We start from the raw sequence: 22,178 nt of genomic DNA, 5'->3' as shown, positions 1-22,178 counted from the left end.
TCTAAAATTTTAAGTTAAAAAAAAAAAAATATGTGGTATGCACTCATGAGCTAACATGTTATTTATTAGAAACAATCTGGCAGGGTTGAATTCCTTTTTGATGAATGATTGTAGAAATACCCAGACCAGTAATTTATTCACATCAGCCATGATTATTTAGTGAAACATGCAATTTCTACTCCTTTCCTCTGGGAGTATTCAAAGAATTGAACACCAACACTGAGTAAAACAAACAGGTATGTACTGTAGTCTAGATTTCTGTCCCTGGCATACTTTCAAACAACAGATTACACAAGATAATGTCTTAAGGTCACAAAAAGGTGCATGAATTAGTTTTTACTTCTAGCTTGGAGCTTTGGTAAATCAGGCCTGTATTGAGGCATAGACAACTTTGTACACATCCCATAACTTGTCTGCCAAGAAGCTCTTCAGAAGTGAGATAAAACAGAGCTGAATCAGCTGAGGCTGCCAATAGAGAGAGTCAAAAGAGACGTGGAGAGAGAGAGAGAGAGAGAGAGAGAGAGAGAGAGAGAGAGAGAGAGAGAGAAGGACAGGGGGAGGGAGAATGGGTGATGATAAAACTCCACTGTGAGCCCTCCTGTAAGCTCAGTCAGAAAGCAAAGGAGCAGCTGGGACCAGAGAGGTAGGGAGTGCAGTGGAGCAAGGCAAAAAGAAAAAAAAAAAGAAAGAAAAAAAGAAAAAAAGAGACCCACCGGGCACCAAATCTCTGCACATGGACTTGTTGGGACAGTCAGTAGGCAGCACCTGAGTGACCACTTTAAGGAGAAAATAAGGCCGGCTAAGATCAATACAGGACTTCAACTGTCTTCTCTTTGGCATCCCCATGGATGCACGCAGATTGATCTGAATGCTGATCTGCATCTTTTGATCTGAGCCCAACTTCTGTGGATATTGCAGCTTTTTCCAGCTACCACACCAGTCTGCTGAAGCCTGGACTCTATTGTTGAGTTTAAGAAGCAGCGGGGGAGAGCGAGGGAAAAGAGAATATTGCCATCCATCTCTAAGTCCCTACAGCCCACCCTCAGCTTTGGACGCCCCTCCTCTCAGCCTCTTCTTTTGACCCCCTGTGCCCTCCACAACACCCCAACCCAACCCCCTTCAGCACCTCCACCCCCCCAACAGAGCAGAAAGCGTGAAAAATCTCACTAATGGGTTTATTTGCTGTCAGATCTCCACAGATCTGTCATTCCCTTGGACCATTCTGCTTGACACATTTCATAGTTGAGTAAGCCTCCTGGAAGTCTGGCTAGATTTAGCAGTGCCCCTGCAAACGCTGGGCTGGCTCAGAGCTCATCAAGAGGGGAGCAGGAGTCAGTCTGACAGTCTCTTGGACAGGGAGTCCCTGAAGCTGCATTCCTCCAGTCTCTTGTGTTTGTAAGCCTCGTGGGCATCTTCAGCTTGCGTCCAACCACACGACTGGTCCTTTTCCAGAAGATTCGGGTTGTTTCTGCAGGGATTCAGGTGCTGATTGAAAGACTGTGAAGATGTGGTGTGGGGCTATGCCTCTGGCCGTAGTGGCTGTGGTGTTCTGGACCCAGTGTGTCCTTCTAGATGGAGTGGATGCCAAGAAGGAGAGGAAGAGGCCAAAGGAGCCCACTCCACAGCACACAGAGACGTACAACACAACTCTATCCAACAGTGAAGAAGTTGGTGGGACCATCAAGGTATTAAATTCCAATGCAATTTCTTTTTAATATATATTTAGGACTTCAGATTAGTTTAAGGTTGCCTTGCAGATATGTGACATATACCTGTCGGCACAGGCTGTATAGAAATAGATAAATAAAGTGTGGCAAAGGTCGGGGCAGGTGTGCCCTGCCAGGTCAGGCCTCATACAGTTTGATGGACCAAAATGTGTGAAGCTCTAAATAGATGACTTCCCAAGGCATGCCAGGAATGTGGACATCTAAAGGGTGATCAATGCGTCAATTAGTGTGCGCTGCGGGTGCCTGCCTCCAGTGTTTCAGCTTATGTGAACAATTCAGGGTGCAGTAAAGCGAGATGAGGTATTTACAAACCTCTCAACACAAGAACAGTGTTTTTATTAGAAATGAATCCCGCTTACATAACAACATTGCTGCGGTACACTTCCATTTTCAGGAGCAACAGTCGGCCCTTGACTCTGTTATTTATTGGTTTATTGCTGGTGTTGCATATTTGTGAAACTTTCCAACAGGCTATTTGTTTTGCTTTCAGCCCACCCATTATGTTGGCATTCTCATGTAACTCTCACTGCCCTATATACCAGCCAGTCTCGTGGTAACCTCCACTCCTTTCCCCCCTCTTCTAGAAACCACACAGTGAGGTCTTCTTTGTGTCTCTAAGAACACTTTGTAGGTGGTTGTGGCCTGGCGCTGTTTATTTGACTTGGTTCGCCCAGTAAAAACAACAGCTATGAAGGATGACCTTGTGTCAGCCCTGAATCTTGGTGAAGATTGCACCCCACCGGGATCTCGCTGGTCTGCCTCGTCCCACAGGGAGCAGGGTGTCCTCACAAACACTGCTGCTCTTGGATTGCCTTGTAGGCAGTGATGTGACTCCTGGGAAAGTTAGCTGGAGAGGTATTATAGTACCTGTGGTGATGTTTTTCCCAGCCCATTGACGCTGTCATTCACAGGCCTACCCCGACTCCGCTGTGTCTGGGACATCCGATAGGGGCGGTGTGGCCCTGAAAACTGGGGCAGCATGCCGTGTAAGCCCCTCACAAAGCCCCATAGAAAGGGCCCTGAAAGGGAACACCTCTGTGAGGATTATCCCCCTTTGCCTCCCTCTCTAACATTCTTTTCATCTCATCTCCCACAATCACAGGGTAATGGCATAATCACTCTTAAGACGCAGTGTTATGCCCGACAGTGTCTTTGCCAAACACTGTCACCTCTGATAGAACCTGAGATTTAGGCGTGACATCTGTGGAAGAGGTTGCATTGAAGGTCGCATTTGTCAGTGCCACTCTTTCTGGGTTTCTTTTGGCGGGTATAGAGAAAAAGAAAAAAAAAAGCATGCCACACATCATGAAAAGTGGTAAACTTGCTTGTCTTGGGTAGTTTGTTAGTTTATCCTATTACACATCTGTTAGGGCTCAGAGAAAACAGCACGTCCATTGGAGCTGTCTTGGCAAGCAATTTGTATTCTCAAACAAGCCAAACATTTACACTCCAAATTTACATTTTTTCCCCCTTGTGCCCAGTGGAAACAGTTCTTATGATGGCATTCGTTTTCTATCTGACCAATCCTGTGTGTGGGCTGCTGGCAGTGGGCAGTCAAACCCTGCATTCCTCTGGAGATTTTCCATTTGAAAGTGATCACAACAGTGAGGTGTGGAGCTACGCTGTGAGAGGAAATTTTTTAATGAGATGATGAACATTTCAAACAACCGTGATCTCTGCGAGCCGTCACGTCTCAGAGGTTTAGTACAGTGCGTTAAAAGTACAAGGCTTATTGTGCACCCTGCTCTAAAGATGAGAGGAATCTGTCATTGCCGAGCGGAGTGAAGGATCTGTGATGACTGTAATGGAGGGAGTCAAGTCAAACATCACGCCTGGCGTGTTGAGTAATGGCTGGGTTTAGCCTGAGGTGAGGGTTTTTGTTTCCTCTCTCTCATCTGTAGTGATGATTAATACAGCGGCGTGTGGGACCTTTTGGATCAACCCACACATTGAGACAAAACTGAGTCCCTCAGGAAACAAGGCCACTGTGAGAGCACACACCTCCCATGTTTACTGTGAAGAGTCCACAGTAAACTCTAGTTTCAGCCTGTCAGACAGTCAAAAAGGTTATGCTTATTTAACCTAATGGAGTCATAAAACAGAGGGAAAAAGAAACAAATAACAAACACTGTTTTGCGTTACATCTGAACTTGGGCAGTAAAATAAACCACACTGTTGTGTTTTCACCTCCCAGACGCTGTTTTATTTTGATTTTGTCTGCAGCTTCAGGTTGATGCTGGATTTATATAAAAATCCCTTAATCTTGCCTGATTCTTATCATGAGTTGGTCATGTTTCTGTAACTGCTATATCCAGAACTTCAGCAGTAAATTCATCAACTGTGGCTTAAACAAAAACCAACTGCAGAGGTCATTAATCATGGCAGGATTTTACTGAGAACTGATAATGTAGATGCATATACAGCGCACTCCGATATGAGTGAGGAAGAGGCAAAGTATTGTATATATATAAGTATATAGTGCTATGTATTTCTTCAGGTTTGATTAGCTGATTTATTATCCATCCATGCATCCATCCATCCATGCATCCATTCATTCTGTGCTGCTTATCTGGGTTTGATTTGTGGGGACAGCACTCTCAGCAGAGAAGCTCAAACTTCCCTCACCCCAGCCACCTTCTCCAGCTCATTCAGGGGGACACCGAGACATTCCCAAGCGGGTCCTGAGTCTGCCTCAAATTTCCAGGGGGCATCCTAGTCAGATGTCCAAACACCCTCAATTGGCTCTTTTCGATGTGGAGGAGCAACCACTCTACTTATTTTTTATTGTACCTTGAATATAATGACTACCCGGGTCAATGTTAGCTTGTGTTAATGCTAGCTAGAAACCGAGGACACACTGGAGGGATTATATCTCTCAGCGGGCTTGGGAATGTCTTGATGTTCCCTCGGATGAGCTGGGAGAAGTGGCTGGGGAGAGGGAGGTCTGGGCTTGTCTACCTAGACTGCTGCCCCAACGACCGAAAACTGGATAAAGGGCAGAACATGGCCGGATTGCTCCTTGGACAGATTCAGTTTTGCTAAATTTGGACTCGTTTCTTGCATTCAAGTGACTCGTAAATTAGTCACCAGGAGCGTTCCTAGTATGTGGTTATATAACATAGTTCAGAACAATATTGGAATCATGTAAAAAGAGGAAGATCTCATGAGTTTTTACTGTGAAGTGGCAAACTGTGATCTGTGATGGTACAGCATAGGTAATGCTTTTCAACAGCTCATTTTACCTACCACAGGGAAAATGAGCACTCACTTCCAATTTCAAAGCTATAATTTGTACACAAAACAGATGTGACACAACGATCAAAGTGTCTTTCAGCTTAGATTGCTTTTTATATGAAGAGGAAGCTGAGATTGTCTTGAGCATAAACACAAATTTATTCACTTTCTCTCGTATGCTAGAAGTGCAACTTTGTTGGGACAACAAAGAGGCAGTTAGAAAAAAGCTCAGGACATATTATGAGAAGAATGTTTGACCTTATCATTAAATAATAACTACATTTAATTTACACTTCCAAATATGCCCCTGTGTGATAGAGTAATTATGTTTTGCACACTGTGTTTGCCAATTGAGTAATAACACAGTGTGCAGAGAGCCGAGTCAACATTGCATGCTTAACTGTATTTACCTCTTCAGTGATAAATCTTCGAATCAATCTGTGTCTGTGAAGCGCAGCGGTGGGGAACACGTGGGCGGATGCATGACAACTGAGATGCACGCAGGTTAGCAGGATCCCCTCGTCCCACACAGCCTGGGGATCCCTGCCTTCTGGGGCGGTGTTGGCCCAGCGTAAGGCCCTTCCACCCATGCATGGATGACTGCACAGGGAGCAGTGCAGGGATGTAAAAACAAGGGATTAGAGATGACTCTTAATCATCCTGTCCAACCTTAAACCTGCATGCGGAACACTTTTATCATCAGCAAAATGTTTCATGTTGTCGAGTGTGTACGAGCAGGTAGAAAAACAGATAAGGCAGAAGTGAAAATAAGATAAGTTTTTTTGTACGCACACGGAAGAATTCAGGAGCTGCCTGCAGAAGAGTAGAGTTTCAGTATCTGGTTGCAGCCCCAGAGACATGTTTTAACAGTTGTGTTTGTGTTTTTGGTGGCACGCTGCCCCAGGGAAATATTTCCCATTTTATTGCTTCAAATAAATTCTACTTAATTTTCCCCAAACTACATGACAAACACATTTAAAGCGGCGTACGAAAAGATTTATTTGTGCAGACCCAGGTCGGTCTTCTGTGGATAATAAAATCTTATAGGCTTCTGCGAATGATCAACAATCATCACAACTGATCCACTAATTGATCCAAAAGCTCTAAACTCACCATGCTGCGGGTTAATAAAACCATCTATCTTCACTCTTATGGTAAGACATGGATGCCAGGCACAAGCAGTGGAAAATAATTTGGTGTATTTGCTCAAATAATAAGTACTGCACAATATTTAGGCACTTTCACTTCAGTATTTGAAGTATTTTTGCTTCGTACTCAACTTTATTCGGTTTAAGAAGCAACTATTGTGCTTTTTACTTCACTCTGTTAAAGATTTTGAACATGAAGCAGTAAAAACTACCAATTTGAAAAAGGAATAGAAAAGAATAAAGATATTTTAAAAATTGCTCTCATGCTAAATGAACACTTACTTTTTGATGAAATCAGAAAAGTTGCCTCTTTCTCATTTCTCTATAAATAACTAATGCATCAGCTTTAACACTTACATAATGGTAACACATACACTGAAAACATGTATTTTTATTCTTAATCCCAAAACACTGACAAGCTTTACTTAACAATATTATGAAATATAAATTACAGGATTTCTTTCTCTCTGCCATTTAGAGCTGGGTCGCTTAGCCCAAGCTGATGACCACAGACAGGAAGCACAGCTAGCCAGGCTTTTGATTTTTTCTTGTTTTATAATACAAGATCAAATTATGCATTAATGAATGAGCTTTAGAGTTGCTTGCAGATAAACTTTTGTATCTTAAGACACAGCAATGTTAGCTGTTTCTCTGTTTCCCAGTTTTATGCTAAGACAAACTGTAGCTACCAAATTTCGATAAATAAATAACCTATAAATAAATGAACTAAAAGTTCTCTTTGTTAGGCAAAATATTGAATGCAAGCATTTTACTTATAAGATGTAAAGTTTTGTATTGTTACTTTTGTGCAATGTACCAGTACCACAGGCAGCAAAACAGAACCATAGCATGACACTACCTCCACCCTAAGTGCCTGCTGCTGTAGCATTCTTAGGTTTAAAAACTTCCCCTTAACTCCTCCCATCAAACCTCTTGTGATTGTGGCCAAATTGGTCAGTTTCTGTGTGGGTGACCAAATTTCAGGTCAAACCTAAAGGTGTTCATTTTGGAGCAGGGCCTGCTTATTTAGTCGGCATCTTCTCATTCCACAATGATGCAAAACTGGCTTCACTGTTGATCATGACGCTGGTGTTCCAGCGTTTTCCATTTCATGGCAGGCTTGAGGCCTTGGTGGTTCCTGGATTGTTCCTGAATATCCTGACCAATTTCCTCTCATCTAAGGGGGACACTTTGGGTTTTCTTCCAGTCCTTGGCAAAGGACTGGAAGAACTTGTACTCACCTAGGATTTGAAGTTGCTTAGACTTTCCTATTATTCTAAGAACAAACAAAACAGAACAGCTTTTAGTACCAGTTTGTTTTTCTGCACATTCAGATGTCTGTTTAGAGAAATTAGACTAAACATAGTCAAGTGGTTTTTGTTCCTACACTGCGAAAAAATAAACTATTGGTCAGTCCAACGAGTGCTGTCAAACACATCTTTTTTATGCCGGTGAAGAAAAAGTACCAGTTGTAGTCAATCATGGTCAATAATGAAAAAGGTTATAGGCCTTGCCTTGTCGTATTAAAAGACTTTATAGAACCTACATTACCACTAAGTGAGTGTATGAATATTAGATTAGGGAACACCACAAAGTCAAAATTGTGCAACAATTCCTCTTTTTAAAAGTCATTAAAGATGAATGCTCTATAATCATTCCACTCTAGAAGAAGAGGAGCCCCATCCAGCCTCTTCCACTTATACTTATCAGAGTCGCAGAGGGGCTGTAGCCTATCCCAGCTGCCGTCGAGCGAAAGGGAGGGTACAACCTGCACGGCTCGCCAATCTTACGCTGGCCAGAGAGACATACAACGATTTGCACTCACATTTACACCTTTAGAATCACAGATTAACCGAACCCAAACCTGCAGGGAGAACATCAGGTTGAGGCCCTGGACAGATACTGGAGTTGAAGTCAGGACCTTCTTGCTGTGAGGCAACAGAGCGAACACTGCTAACGACTGCATCACCGTGCTGGCCAAGAACTGCTCAAATTAAAATCCCCAAATGACCATGCATTCATGCTTGTACAACTACAAGTTGAAATTAAGCTCCAGAGATAGTAGCAGGGGGAAACAAGGTAACTTGTTTAATCTGTGCAGAAAACTCAGAAGAGTGAATTGCATTGTTTTTTTGCATAACAAATAAGATATAGTCATAAGTCGTTTGTGAACTTTAAAATCGCTGAGATGGATTTGATATTTTCTCTGCCAGAAATAATTAAAATCATAATTCAATGGATTAAATTAACATCCATCCATAGATATTAGACTTTACATTCTTAAGATGAGAGTCTGAGTAATGAGATGTGATTTAGAGCCCCATCATCGACCAGGGTAAACACTGTCTAAAAGATTTAACGTTTCCCACCTTCAGACAGAATACCTGACACATTCTCATGGTCTGCGTTGGAAAGGCGTGTGCTCATACCCGCTGAGAGACGAGGCCACTTTGAGGCACTCACACATCAGCGGTGATCAAAGCCAGAGCCCCGGTGTTCTTCATCAACTCTACGACGTATACCTGGATCCACTCCTTGTTTGTTCGTCACCTATACGTGCTGATACTGAGCTATGCAAAGGAATCTATAGTTTACTTTACAGCATAGCAGCGAGTGAGGGATTGAAGGCCTTTCGACAGGTTCTTCTTTGTCATACAGCAATATGGTTTTCATGTCTGCATGTGTGGAGTCTTTGAAGTTCTCGGTTGAGACATACACCCAGCTGCATGCAATGAATCAGACAATTTTTGGCAAGTGATGCACTTTACTGACAGTAGAAACAGACACAAAGAGAGCACAGTATATTTTTATAGAAAAAAGTTTCTAAAGTTGATGATTAAATTATTTATACAGTGATTTGCAGTTATATTTTAGCTTAGAAATGAAGGTTATAATTACCGTGGTCAAAGCCTTTCTTCTTTGAGCACAGAAAATCCTTCAGGGCAAGGGTTTAATGGTTTAATTGCAATGGTGTGTATTAAAGAGGATGCCAAGCTCAGAGCATGGCTGATTTCCTGGCAATGATAAGAGGTGTAATTACCGGGCACATGTGTGGGCCAAATTAACAGTTTTATATCTTTGACACTGACCAAGAACAAATGTTAAGTGTTTACTTTTTCTCAGTTGAGAGCCTGCCGGTCCGCCTCATCATCTCATTGAGGGTCTGTTTCAGATTGTACTGAGTTGTCTACAGTTCCAGCATCAGCATGTTGATTTATAGTATTTATCCAAGCTCACAGAGCTGGTATGTTACATTAATATTGTTTTGTTGTTGAGAGTTTGACAGATTTATAAATCAAACTTACAGCCAGCAGGTGGCTAACATAGCATAGTATATAGACTGGAAAGATATAATCTGGCTCTATCAGAAAGTCCAGGACCTGTTAAGCTCAGTTATATTTGTTTTTTTAAGCACCGGAGCCTCTCCAGCTGTCATAAGGTGACAAGTGGGGTACACCCTAGACTGGTTACCAGTCTACTGGAGGGCAGTGATGAAATAATTTATAGAAATCATGTTTTTTATTTGTTTGCTTTTTGTTAAATTAAAAAAAAAAATACCGTGGGGACTGGATGGATGTTAGGAGATGATGGCATAAATCTGTCACTGTCAGTGCGACTGACGGCTGCCCCCTCCAACCTGAGTGTGTTCTTACTAGAGGTTGCTTCCTGTTAAAAGGGAGTTTTTCCTTCCCACTGTTGCCAGGGGCATGCTGTCTTTCTCTCTTGCGCGTCTCTCCATTATAGTAGGATCTTCACCTGACAATATAAAGTTCCTTGGGAGGATTGTTTGTGATTTGCTTCATATTTTATATAGATGAAGCAGAATTGAACCGAGACTTGCGTCCTAATTTTGGATTCTTTTTTATCCCTCTAAGGTCAGCGTAAGGTTTGTTTTCACTTTTCAGTCTTGGAATAAAACCATTTGTTTAGGTGCAGAATAATCTCTATAAACAGACATCCAAATATGAGCATGTTTGTTAGTCTGTATTAGGTTCGAGTAATAGCCACCAGTCACATTTGAGCAGCCTGTAGTTGAGTAAAGGTAAAATCTGGATACAGAGCACGGAAGGCCGTTGCCTATTGTCTGTAAACAATTTAGGTTTTCATTTGTTTTTACATCTCTATTCATTCAGAGCCCCAAAATATTTGAGACTAGCTGATTGGTTCCAATACTGGGCTCAGATACTAAAACTGCCTGAACCATGCACATTGAAAATAATGTGACACGTTCATAGGTTCATAGGTCTTGATGAATAATGATGCAGGAAAATGCTCTGTTCTACTCATGTTGGACCATCACATCCTCATTGAAAGGCTGAAAAATTGGGTTGGTGTATCTGGAACTGCATTAGAGTGGTTCTCCTCTTATCTCCATCACCGATCCTTTTCTGTGGCAGTCTCCGATTTTAGGTCATCCTCTACCTCCCTCACTTATGGTGTCCCTCAAGGGTCAGTTTTGGGGCCTTTATTGTTTTTAATATATCTTCTCCCCGTCCAGCATATAATGGGCTCTTTTGAGGACATTTCTTATCACTGTTATGCTGATGATATTCAGTTGTTCTTTTATGCCCGAGGATTTATCTAAGCTTCAGCATCTGAATGATTGCTTAGATTTAATCAAACGTTGGATGGCTGCAAATTTCCTCCAACTCAACGAGCGGAAAACTGAAGTCCTCGTATGCGCCCCTGATAGGTTTCTATCGCAGATAGTGAAAGCTCTTGGTCCTCTCTCACTCTATGTTAAATCCTCTATCAGGAATTTAGGTGTCACCTTTGACTCGAGTCTCACATTGGATGGGCATGTGAAATCTCTGGTTCGGGCTTGTTTTTATCATTTAAGAAATGTGGCTAAGCTAAGCCCGATTTTATCTTGCTCTGCACTGGAGATTGCTATACATGCATTTATTTCGTCACGCTTGGATTATTGCAATTCGCTGTTTATGTGTCTAAGCAAAGGTTCTCTGGATCGTCTGCAGGTTGTGCAAAACGCTGCAGCTAGGCTTTTGACAAAATCCTCCAAGTACTCACATGTGACACCATTGTTATCTCAGTTACACTGGCTTCCTGTTAAATTTAGAGTCAATTTTAAGATCCTGGTCTTGACCTACAGGGCTGTGCACAGACTGGCACCAGCCTACATCTTTGATCTGCTACAGCCCTATGTCCCTAGCAGGTCTTTGAGGTCATCTGATCAGGGCTTACTTGCTTTAAAAAATACTAAGAGGAGGACTAAGGGTGACAGAGCTTTTGCCACTGTGGCCCCGAGACTGTGGAACTCTCTCCCCCAAACATTAAGAACTGTGGACTCAGTAGCTGTTTTTAAAAAACAACTCAAAACTCACCTTTTTAAAACTGCTTTTGGTTAATTTTTTGCCTGTTTTATTTTCTCTTTTTATGACTTGTAATCTTATGTGCAGCACTTTGTGATTCTGTCTTGAAAGGTGCTATATAAATAAAAATGTATTTATTTATTTATTTATGAGCTGGCATTGAATCAGTGAGCTTGAGAGCTGCTGGATTTTCTTACTTTTGAAGTGTTGGATTAACTGTTTCCCTCTGTTTTCAGTCTTCGTGCTAAAAGAAACTAACAAGCCAGTGGTGTTTGCTTCATATTTAGGAGATGGAAATAAAAGTAGTATCAATCTCGTCATCTATATTTTAGCAAAAAAAGCACATTTTGTTAAACGTTTGCTTAAAAGCTTATAGTATTGTTATGTTAACGAATATCATAAAATAACTTGGCCTCCAGTTTTTTGGAAACCGTACTGAGTGAGTAGTGTAAAGGTATTCTTGCCCAAATCAATCCCTTTTATCTGTTTCCAAGCCTCAAAATCGCAACAAAAACAAAGATCAGTTTGACATGCAGCGCCTGTTAAGTGGTTTATTTTGCCTGATGTCAGAGAAAAGAGAAAATCAGAGAGTGAAAAGCAGTGTGTGTGTGTGCTGCAAATCCCCAAACATGAAACAGTTTTTTATTCCAGCCTAACAAAAAGACACACAAGGATTTACTCTGTTGCGGTGGAACAAGATGCAAGTCTTTAACGGTGAAGAAAGGGGCATGTTGGTTTAGCAGATAAGTGATCCGTGTCCCGCTGCCAAACCTAAACAAATTCCATTTCAGACAGCTCACCTTCATGGCTCGTCTTTATCTCTTCTTCCATCTCAGCTGAAGACTCTTGACATTTGGGGAAGGGTTAGGGTAAGTTTGTGAGCTTGCTGTGATTGGAAGTCATTCAGCCTCACATTTTATAGCAAAATGAAAACAAGCAAGTTGTAGCACTACGTATAAAAACGTTTCATCCAGAGGACTTCCCCCCGTGAGATCTCACTCACCTAAACAGCAGTTTCTTACCAATTAGTTATCTGAGAACATACACCCTGATTGGAAAACACACAACCCTTTGTTTATATACTATATTCATGCCATCTTACTTATTAAATTTTCCATCATTAGATCTAATGAGCAGTATTAATAAAAAAATACTGGTTTGTCTTTTAGTGAGGGGGAAAGTGTTGGCCACTTTGACATGTTGTTATAAACTACAGTAATTGAGGCTTGCGGTCCACAGAATCGACATTACACATAGACAGGCAGACTCATTTTTCACCAGGGTGCTCATGGAAATTTTCATGTGCTGAAAAGAAAAAAAAACCAACTACTCTTAACAAAGTTTGTTTACATTCATTCCAGCCTGTTGGGCAAAATAAGAAGTGACGTGGCACACGAGTGAATTATCTGGAATGAAAAAATAAGCACAAGGTAAAGCTTTCGGAGGACGATGGTGACTGATGGGCAGTTGAGAAGCTTTGCAGTTGACTGAGCAAGAGAGACAGAAAGAAAGACATTTCCCTGTTTGACCAAAATTACTATAAAATATATGATTATTATATAAATTGAATAAACTTTTTAAAGGTTTGTCTGACTTGAAATCTTGACGGAGGGCGTGCGTGGATTGCAATCATGACGTTATGAGTCGACACTCATGTTGCGCTAATAATTTATACAGACTTCTGTTCTGCTGCAGGGTTCTGATCACCAGAGGGTGGATCCACTGGGATCATGGATGGACTTTGTGAAACGACCCGTTGGAAACTTTCCTGGAAAATGTCGCAAACGCAAACGACCACTGGTAAACCCAGAAGATAGGCTATTTGTCCCACAGTTATTCAAAAATGTTCACTTTAAGCCATTTTATGTACAAAATTTTTATGCTAAGTTGGATACATGATTATTTTTTGTGTCTCTGTCTTCCATTAGCCAGGCCCACCCGGTCCTCCAGGTCCTCCAGGTCCCCAGGGTCCTCCTGGCTCTCCTGGGGCTCAAGTAACTCAAGAAGTTCTCCTGCAGGAGTTCAAAGAGATGATTAAAGGTAGAAGCCTGTTGATTTTTTGTCCCAATTCATTTATTCTCCTTTATTGGATACAAGGTTGTTCTTTTCTTCATCTTACAGTTATACACCTTTTTTTTAAATTACAATATAATCCTGAGAGAATAGTTAAAAAAATCCAATTGAGTCACTGTGTGCTGGGCATGTTTCTGTCAGAGGCTACAGAGAGGCGAACAGCAGCCTTGGACAGACAAATCAGCCCCAGCCAGCTACCTACAACCATCCTCACCCTGGAGGGGATGACCTCGTACCGCAGAATCGAAGAAGCTTTCCACTGCAAGCTCAAGGGACCCGTAGTGGTCGACAAGAAGACTCTGGTGGAGCTCCAGAACTTTCAGACAGTAAGTTTGTTTGAAGCCGAGTAAATGTTTATGAATCGGTCCAGCTTTGTTCCCTGCTTGCGGCTGAAAAACTAAAGTTTTGGCTAACCATCCTCTGCAGGGTTTCACATTTTGTTTCTCTGTCGTAACCCTGAAAGAGTAAGTGTTTGCTAATCACTGCTTACTTTGCATGTGGGAGAATTATGAGGGGATCATCCCCTCACTGGTAACTGGCACTGGCAAAGCATGCAGTGCCACTCCAAGACTCAGACTGCCTCTTTGGTCAAAAATATCAGCTTTTTCTATTCTACACATCACTCTCTGGGCAGCTTACAAAAGGCACTCTGTCTCAGACTTGGAATAAAGTGTGGAGAGGACAGAAATAGACACTGTTTGAAACAGCATGCTGTAGTGGAAGAACTATGCCCAGTTAGGACTAGCTGACAAGGCTGGAGGAGGGTGCATTGGGCTCTGCACACTATTAAACATGCAAACACAGAGCTATGTTAGTGAAGACGTGTTACTATGGCTTTGGAAAGTTTTAATATTTTTGCAGAGTCAGAACTATAGAGGCACACAATGAGACAAAGGATAAAAATAAGGTCTGAGTCCACGGGCCCTATTTATTAGAGATTCATGGTTTAGACTCCATGTGTTAAATGTGATAAACGTTAACTCATGTGCTGCGTGTGCTCAGGGATAACACATTTTGTGTGAATTTTGACACAATGTGTGCTCTTTTAAAAATTTCTAACATTTTTTAATGCAAATATTTGTACACACATAAAACAAAACAAAAAATCTATAGAAGCCACAAACAGCCGCTGATCAAACCTGTTTATGAGCAGCAGCCAATCAGAAGAACTTTGGTTTAAAGGGATGGTGGTCTTAAAGTAGAAGTGTCCTGTCTTCCTTTTCTCTCTCCAACCGATTGTGGCACATGGCCGCCCCTCCCTGAGCCTGGTGCTGTTGGATGTTTCTTCCTGTTAAAAGGGAGTTTTTCCTTCCCACTGTCACCAAAGTGCTTGCTCATAGAAGTTCATATGATGGTTGGGTTTTTCTCTCTATGTATTATTGTAGGGTCTACCGTAAAATATAAAGAACTTTGAGGTGACTGTTGTTGTGATTTGGCGCTATATAAGTAAAATTGAATTGAATTGAAAGTGCTGAAAAAGCTTGTTTCAAACAATGAACTGGGGGCTGCTGCACTAAGGTCCAGTGTAAGATAAATTATTTTGAACTGGGAATTATGCAGTAATCCAAAAATAAAATACTGTTGCATTAGAACCTAAATATTAATAATTACTAAACAGTGGTATATAAAGGGCGGGTAAAATAACCAATAGTCACTGCCAGTTAGGCGTGTTTTAAATTCCTGCCAAAAAGTGGATGGATCAATCCAGCCCATATGGGGAACACAGTTCACAGTCTATCAAGATGGCCGGGAGCAGTCCCCACTCCTACCAGCAATCTCCTATTTATCACTTTGATTTGCTATTCTCCTCCTGCCTGGTCCTCAGCGTTCCCATGCTACACCAACATTTAGGTTTAGTAGCTGCACGTTCGTGTAACGAGTGAAAAATCCCTGGTTTGACCTGGGGAGGACGCACAAATTCCTTTGGGGTTGCATCAGGAAGAGTAAAGAAAAAAATCTGCCAAATCTAACATGTGTTGCTACCCATCGTGGCGACCCGATATGGATAAGGGAACAGGCGAAAATAGCTTATGCTCCTTCATATCAGTAAACCTCCATGTGAAAAATGGAACAGCCTTGTCTCATTAATGCCATAATCCATGCAACACCTTGTGCATAAATGAGCCATGGAAGCAGTTCTGTCATAACTGTGCCACAGTGATGAGAAAGGGCAGTGGCTGTAGGATTGTTTCTGCTAAAGTGCCCTGGAAGCACACACAGAAGACATACCGTACTTAGTGCTCTGTAGCTGGGCCTTTATTTTGTGGTCCTGTATACTGTTGCCATAAAACATATCCACTATCAATCTTTTTTTTCCTGTGCTTCCAGCCGCCTGCTAAAGGAGCTTTCCTCAGAGGGTCGGGAATGGACCAGTCGACTGGGAGGTTCACAGCTCCCATCACAGGGATCTACCAGTTCTCTGCTAATGTCCATATTGGTAAATCACAGTAACTTTCCTATAAAGCTTATTACTGTAATATAGCAAAGCCTTAAAGCCCCTGCTCACTAATAGACCACCCAGATAGGTCTTGGCCCTCTTTTTGGATGATTAGACCTCCACTAAGGAGTGAGGGCATGCTTCCATTCTCCTCTTCATGCTTTTGTTGGCTTTGTTAAAACGGTTAAACTTATCACAGTTTTGTGATAAGAAAAGAAGCCTTGATTCTAATCAAGTTCATACATACACACATTATTGAAACCTCGCTGAAGCAGAGACTCTCTGAGCAGCTTAGCAGAGAAGCAACTGTTTACAGAACACCCAAACAAGCTCTGTTTGTTTGACGAACCACTTCTCGTGCCATAAGAAGCTGCGATATGATTTTTTGTCCAGTGCAAATAAAAAGTAGTGTCTCATTCGTCTGACCACTTCATTGTCATCTTATCATCTTCTGATCCTTGAATGTTTGAAATCTGGCCCATTGTCAGACATGAAAAAAATGATCCTTGGCTTTGTATTATAGATGGGTTTTTAAGAATTGGTGTTAGCTTGTAATAAATGCGTCACCACTTCACCATTAATCCACCGTTTGTTTAATGTCTAAATTAGGAGTAGTGGGAAATGTTTGAGCTACAGTAAATAGTGTGGCTGAAACCGTAACACTAGACTAAACTGATGTATCATTGCAACTATAAATCCCTAAAAAGTTCATTTATAAAAGTTGATTTGAACCCTTACGTGTGGAAATCCAGTCATTTAATTGCCTGTTTATAATTAAGAAGGTGATTATAGGATATATATATACATACTGTGAGGCCCATTTTCTTAACCATTTATCCAACTTAGGGTTGCAGAGCATGGGAGCCTTTCCCAGCTGTCATAGGTTGAAAGGCGGGGTGCATGTCAGTCTATCACTAACACTGAAGGCTATCGAAATTCAGTTTAAGATTTATACCTTTAAGACTCCTACATATAAAGGATAACTTAAATCTTGGTAATCCTTTATGCAATGATCCTTTTTTTTATTGAAATGACATATTGCATCTGTTAAAAGAAAAAAAAATGGGGGTAAAATGTCAAAGGAAAAGATTAAAGTAACACGTTCAGAAGCAAAAATCACATCCCCACAAATTTACAATTTTTTTCTTGTAAAGTTTTCTTTTTTTCATAACCTTTGCACTTCAATCTTGAAATGTTAAGAGTTTTTTCTTGTTTCTAGTGTAGTTTTAGTTTTATTGACCTATGCTGTTTTGTCTTTGTCTTGTATTTTAGCCTGTTCTAACCTTATAGACTCTTTTTGATGTTTTAGCTACTTTTGTAACTCTTGCTGTCCTATCTTAATTGATCACTGACCATTTTACAGATCACAATGAGGTGAAGAGGAGCAAGAGCCAGCTTAAGGCCAGGGACAATATTCGGGTGTTGATCTGCATCGAATCCCTCTGCCACAGATACACGTATGTATCCTGTAAGGTTGTTAAATATCCTGAAGCTAAGTCTCCTATAGACTCACCCCTAAATCCCCTCAATTATGCACCTAATCTTTGTAACAACGTAGTTTTGGCACGTTAGTTAATAATATCGCCACTAATCACAAATAAAATCAATCTTGAGTAGGTTTCAATATTACTACAGTCATCCTTTGCATTCTTGAGATTCTTGTTTTGTCAATTTACGTTTGGCTTTTCTCCTCTCACAGTCATATTTTAGTGGTGTTTAATGCTTCCTTAACTTTCACCAGAAGTTACGAGCTGTAAAAGGGGTTGTCTGTTACACTTTGTGTGGAACCAGTTTGGCATTTCCTGTATAAAAACAGAGCAGGTCTCTAAAAGGAAATGTCCTCTCATTTAGAGGCCTTGTCCTTGTCGCCTAACTAATCTTTATAGACTCACCTTTGACACTGCAGGCAGCCTGTTACATACAACAGCACAGCAGAGAACTGCTCTAGTTTGGGATGTGCGAGGCAAATAACGAAGCATCAGATAGGGTGGGCCTGAAGGGCATTTATTTTATTTTATGTTTTTACAAAACCATACCAAATCCAAATTCTTTCCAGTATTTCAAAATTTCTATTTACATAAAGTCAGTGAAAGCTGTTGAAATGAATTGTTCCCTGAAGTCTCCCCTGGACTGTGCAGAGCTCCACAGCCTCCCTTTCAGTGTGGTACAATGAGGGGAATGCATAAATAATATTATTATGATGGGTTACTTAACCCAAAAGAGTGCTTGGCTTTTGCTTTTTTGAGCCAAAGCCCCAGCCAGTCTCGCCCTCCCACTCATGAAAATGCAGAGAATGCGAAATGAGGCTCATTGTGATGGCAGTTGGAGGGAAGGCCAATATGATTGATTTGCCATAAAAATGTATCATTTTCCACTAAACAGGAGCCAGTGCTCTCACTGTGTGGTTAAAGGCTGCAGCTATGTTACAGCCATCTGTGCAGCCTCTGAGAGTGCTCAGTTGCTCAAGGAAAAGTTTGACCTTTGGGTCAAACTCGTCTTTATGCTCTTTTCTTTCTGAGAGTCAAACAAGAAGATTGAGATTATTCAAACAACTGTATCATGGATTCTGAAGCTGCCACAAGAAGCTAGCTAAGACTTGAATAATACAGGCCTAAAGGCTGGACAGCAGCCATATGGCATGCGCAATTCACGAATGAAAAATACATATTTCCCAACCAGTTGGCGAGAAGATGCTGGAGGTTGGTGGCAACCCCTGGGGAAAAATGGTCACAAAGAGGTACATGGTGTGGCACCAAAAACCTGTTTGCGGTTGCTTTGTTTCCTAGCAGGTTGCTATGGTCACCAGTGTTTTGCATGGAGATGCCGACTTATCTGCAAATAATTGCCATTTACTCGCCAAGAGGTCGTGAAACTATGAAGAGTGCCTGCAGTCCAGAAACAAGGACTGTTCCCCTTCAAAGTAAAAGTTTCACTCTTTGCAATATTGGCACAACTTTTACTTTGATGGTGAAGTTCTCAGTTTGCATCAGCTACTGGTTTGCCATGGAACGTGTGGCACATGGCAGCATTTTGAATACTATTAAAGAGTATTATGTGATCAGTGGAATCAAATGGCTCAAAAATACAGATCCAGGATTTGTATGGAGAATACATTTTGATTGTTTTCCAAGGTTTTTTTTTATTTTTTATTTTATTTTGGAGCAGTTGATTTTCCTGACATTTTACCAATAGACCCCGCAAGCCAATGTGTAATAGGCATAAACAATCAACACATAGTTTCCCTGTTTACCCTTAAACTATGTCAAAGGAATAATTCCTCTCATCTAAAACTTGGCAGTAAAGTGAGCATGCATATTTGGCCAATGACTAACTATCTTTTTAATATAAGGCCTTTTACACTTGGATGAAGTTCATGGGGTTTTAAAGAATGCAGCTTTGACATGTTTGAAAATTACTCAGAAATGTTATTTTTTAATCTGATTGCAGTTCACTGGAGATGATCGTTGGCTTGGAAAGTAACAGCAAGATATTCACTGTCAGCGTGCAGGGACTGCTGGAGCTGCAGGTGAGCTCAGGGACACACAAGAGTAAGACATAAAGTACTCTTCTACACTCTTTCTACATTTATTTTTATTTGTTTCTGCTCTGCAGGCTGGGCAGTACACCTCCATATTTGTGGATAACGCAGCCGGTGCTTCCATTACAATACAGAACGGTTCAGATTTCATGGGCATGCTGCTTGGTGTATAGCCTCAAACACGAGCAGGGCATCCTCCAAGCTGTCCACTGCTGCCTTTTATTTTTTTATTTTCTTTCAATGGACTGCTTATGAGCACCGCCACACAGGACCAAACCACAGGGGAGGCTTGAAGGAAGGATGTAAGGCTGACATTGACTTGACTGCTTGTCAGATGAAAGTCAGTGAAAGGACAGTGTGAAGCACTCATGGACTGAGTTTGTTTCTCACAGTGCACTTCCACCTCCCCCCCCCAGGAACTTGGACGCATGTTGCTTCACAGATAGAATAACCTGAAAATAAAATGGAGAATATGTTTGTTACAGTATATTTTTCATGGTTGTTGAAGACCTTTGCAGTAAACCAAGATTTTTTTTATGTTCTCTGTAGTGGTTGAAAGAGCTAGGGAACACAAAATAGTAAATTTGTGCATTTAATGTATATTGACATTCATGTTTTTGTCTTTTCTATCTATTGTCTAAACACTCATGAACTATAATTTTGTTGGATTAAAATCCAGTTTTATTATATTATATGGTACATAGACTCCTTGAGTACACTGGACAGTTAAAATATGCTCAGTAGACTGGCCTCATGTGGTATTGTATCATAACTGTTGCTGCATTTTTAGCCATTTTAGCATCAGTTAAGACTGAAATATTCAACGGTGAGAGGATGGATTAGTTGTATAGAGTCCCACAGACCCACAATCCCACAATCCACATTTATCATTTTTAAGTTAAATATTTGAACAATAATGCCATGAAATTAACTGTTTGCTCCAGAATAAAATATAAGCTAATTTCATCTGTGATTCCTGATCTTTTCAGATGGTAATTTGACTTGTCCCACAGTTTTGTTTATGGCATCATTTTAGTGCCAGTTATCAAATGCTAACATCTCCGTGGCTAAACGTCACCAATTTAATACCATGGACTGTATATAAAAAAATGGATGTTTAAGAAATGAAAGTACTACAACTTACCTTAAACTGCATTCTATCGATGGCCAGCAGGGGGGCAACTTTTTTTTTTTTGTTGAAAAAGTAAGGAGGATTATGCAGCGTACTCTTATTTGCTGAAACGGGAATTCATACTACCAATTCATAGTTCATGTCCATTTGTGCAGGTATATTGCTACACTGAGTGAAGGATTTTGTGTATGTTTGACTGGAGTCCTTGAGAAAAGCCATCAGCATGTAACAGATAAGCAGAATGCTGATTGGCTGAAAAAAGGAAAGGGAGTGAAGAAAGAGTAGGAATAGCAAACCCCCCCCCCACTAAAGATCAAACATTGGCTGCAGTGGACACTTTTTATTGTTTGTAACATTTGTAACAGTTTCACTTCAACACTTTGTATGTTGTAACTTTGGTCTTCTCTGTGGTTGGCGGAAGGTCCAACAACAACACAAGCTGCCCTCTGGTGACAGCAAATAGCTAAAACATGTAGACAATGGTCTGCAAAGCTCTGTGTGGTGACCAGTACACAACAATGCCAGTTGCTTAAGAACAACAGATTCATGTGCAGCATAGTCAGTTTCTATTGGTGATGGTAAAAACTTGACTGTCAAAATGAGTCTTTCGAAACCAGTGCCTGACTACATCCATATTTCATATACAGTCTGTGGTTGACACCTAGCCTTTTAGACTATAGAAAGAAGAGTTTTGCCAATACTGCTGAGCATTTTTATCTTCAACTCATCTGAGAGGGAAGAAGTTAAAAGTTTGTGATCTCATCCACCTTGTGTGGATACTCCTTTTCCACCACCTGGATATGTGTCCATATTGTTTGCGACAAATGCCAATAAATTATTAGTTTTTAATGTCATGTCACGAGCACCTTAGTACCACCATTGTCAGTCAAAGGCTCACTCTTTTTGCCATTTTTTATCTCACTCTCAAGCAGCCATTCTTCTGCTTCATGTTTACACCTGGAATGGTCAATGCAATACATTTATAGGTCAGTTAGTGTATAAGGAAATTAATATACTCCAGTTTCCCTGTAAAATATTGTGTTTTTACAGCTTTTTAAAGATTACGTAGAACAATGTTTGGATGAACTAAGATTTTTTTATACAGTCCCCTATGTTTTATCTTTTACAAACCTTAAATATTTTTATTGTATTTTATGTTTTTCTTGACAAATACATGTTTGTAATTTATCATAACTGATATATTAGTAAGTTTGGGAAGCATTGAAATTTGATATTTATGTTTGAGATCCACACTTAATGCCATAATCTATACAGGAAACCACAGAATTAAAAGATAACTTCACTATTTTTTAATTAAAATATTCTGTAAATTGAAATAAAACTCTTTAAAATGTTGCCACGTGGTGTCTGCACATAATTTAAACATCTCCTTACAAGATTATAGTCATTGATTGCTTAAGATGTGAGGAAAATTATCAATATCTTCATTTCAGAAATTCATTATCAGAATTTGTATTTTATTTCTCTGCAATACAACAAAGCTTTTCATGCCTCTGTGCCTTTATTTGAATTGTAAAATACTCGAAATATTTCAAATA

The 22,178-nt window shown here is 40.6% G+C and overlaps 1 protein-coding gene across 1 annotated transcript; it reads left to right on the top strand.

The window, feature by feature from the left end:
* Positions 1 to 601: 601 nt before the first annotated feature.
* c1qtnf12 (C1q and TNF related 12) lies at positions 602 to 21,975 on the top strand. The gene is made up of 8 exons (XM_005918849.3): positions 602 to 1,685; positions 13,135 to 13,239; positions 13,368 to 13,479; positions 13,654 to 13,838; positions 15,841 to 15,949; positions 17,313 to 17,406; positions 19,397 to 19,475; positions 19,562 to 21,975. Exons 1-8 carry the CDS (start codon positions 1,506 to 1,508, stop codon positions 19,658 to 19,660), a joined length of 963 nt encoding a protein of 320 aa, XP_005918911.1. The 5' UTR covers positions 602 to 1,505; the 3' UTR covers positions 19,661 to 21,975.
* Positions 21,976 to 22,178: the final 203 nt, after the last annotated feature.

The sequence above is a fragment of the Haplochromis burtoni genome, unplaced genomic scaffold, assembly GCF_018398535.1.
Source record: "Haplochromis burtoni strain Fernald_Lab_line unplaced genomic scaffold, NCSU_Asbu1 Contig_31, whole genome shotgun sequence".
Classification (NCBI taxonomy): domain Eukaryota; kingdom Metazoa; phylum Chordata; class Actinopteri; order Cichliformes; family Cichlidae; genus Haplochromis; species Haplochromis burtoni.
This window is presented reverse-complemented; position numbering and strand designations above follow the sequence as displayed.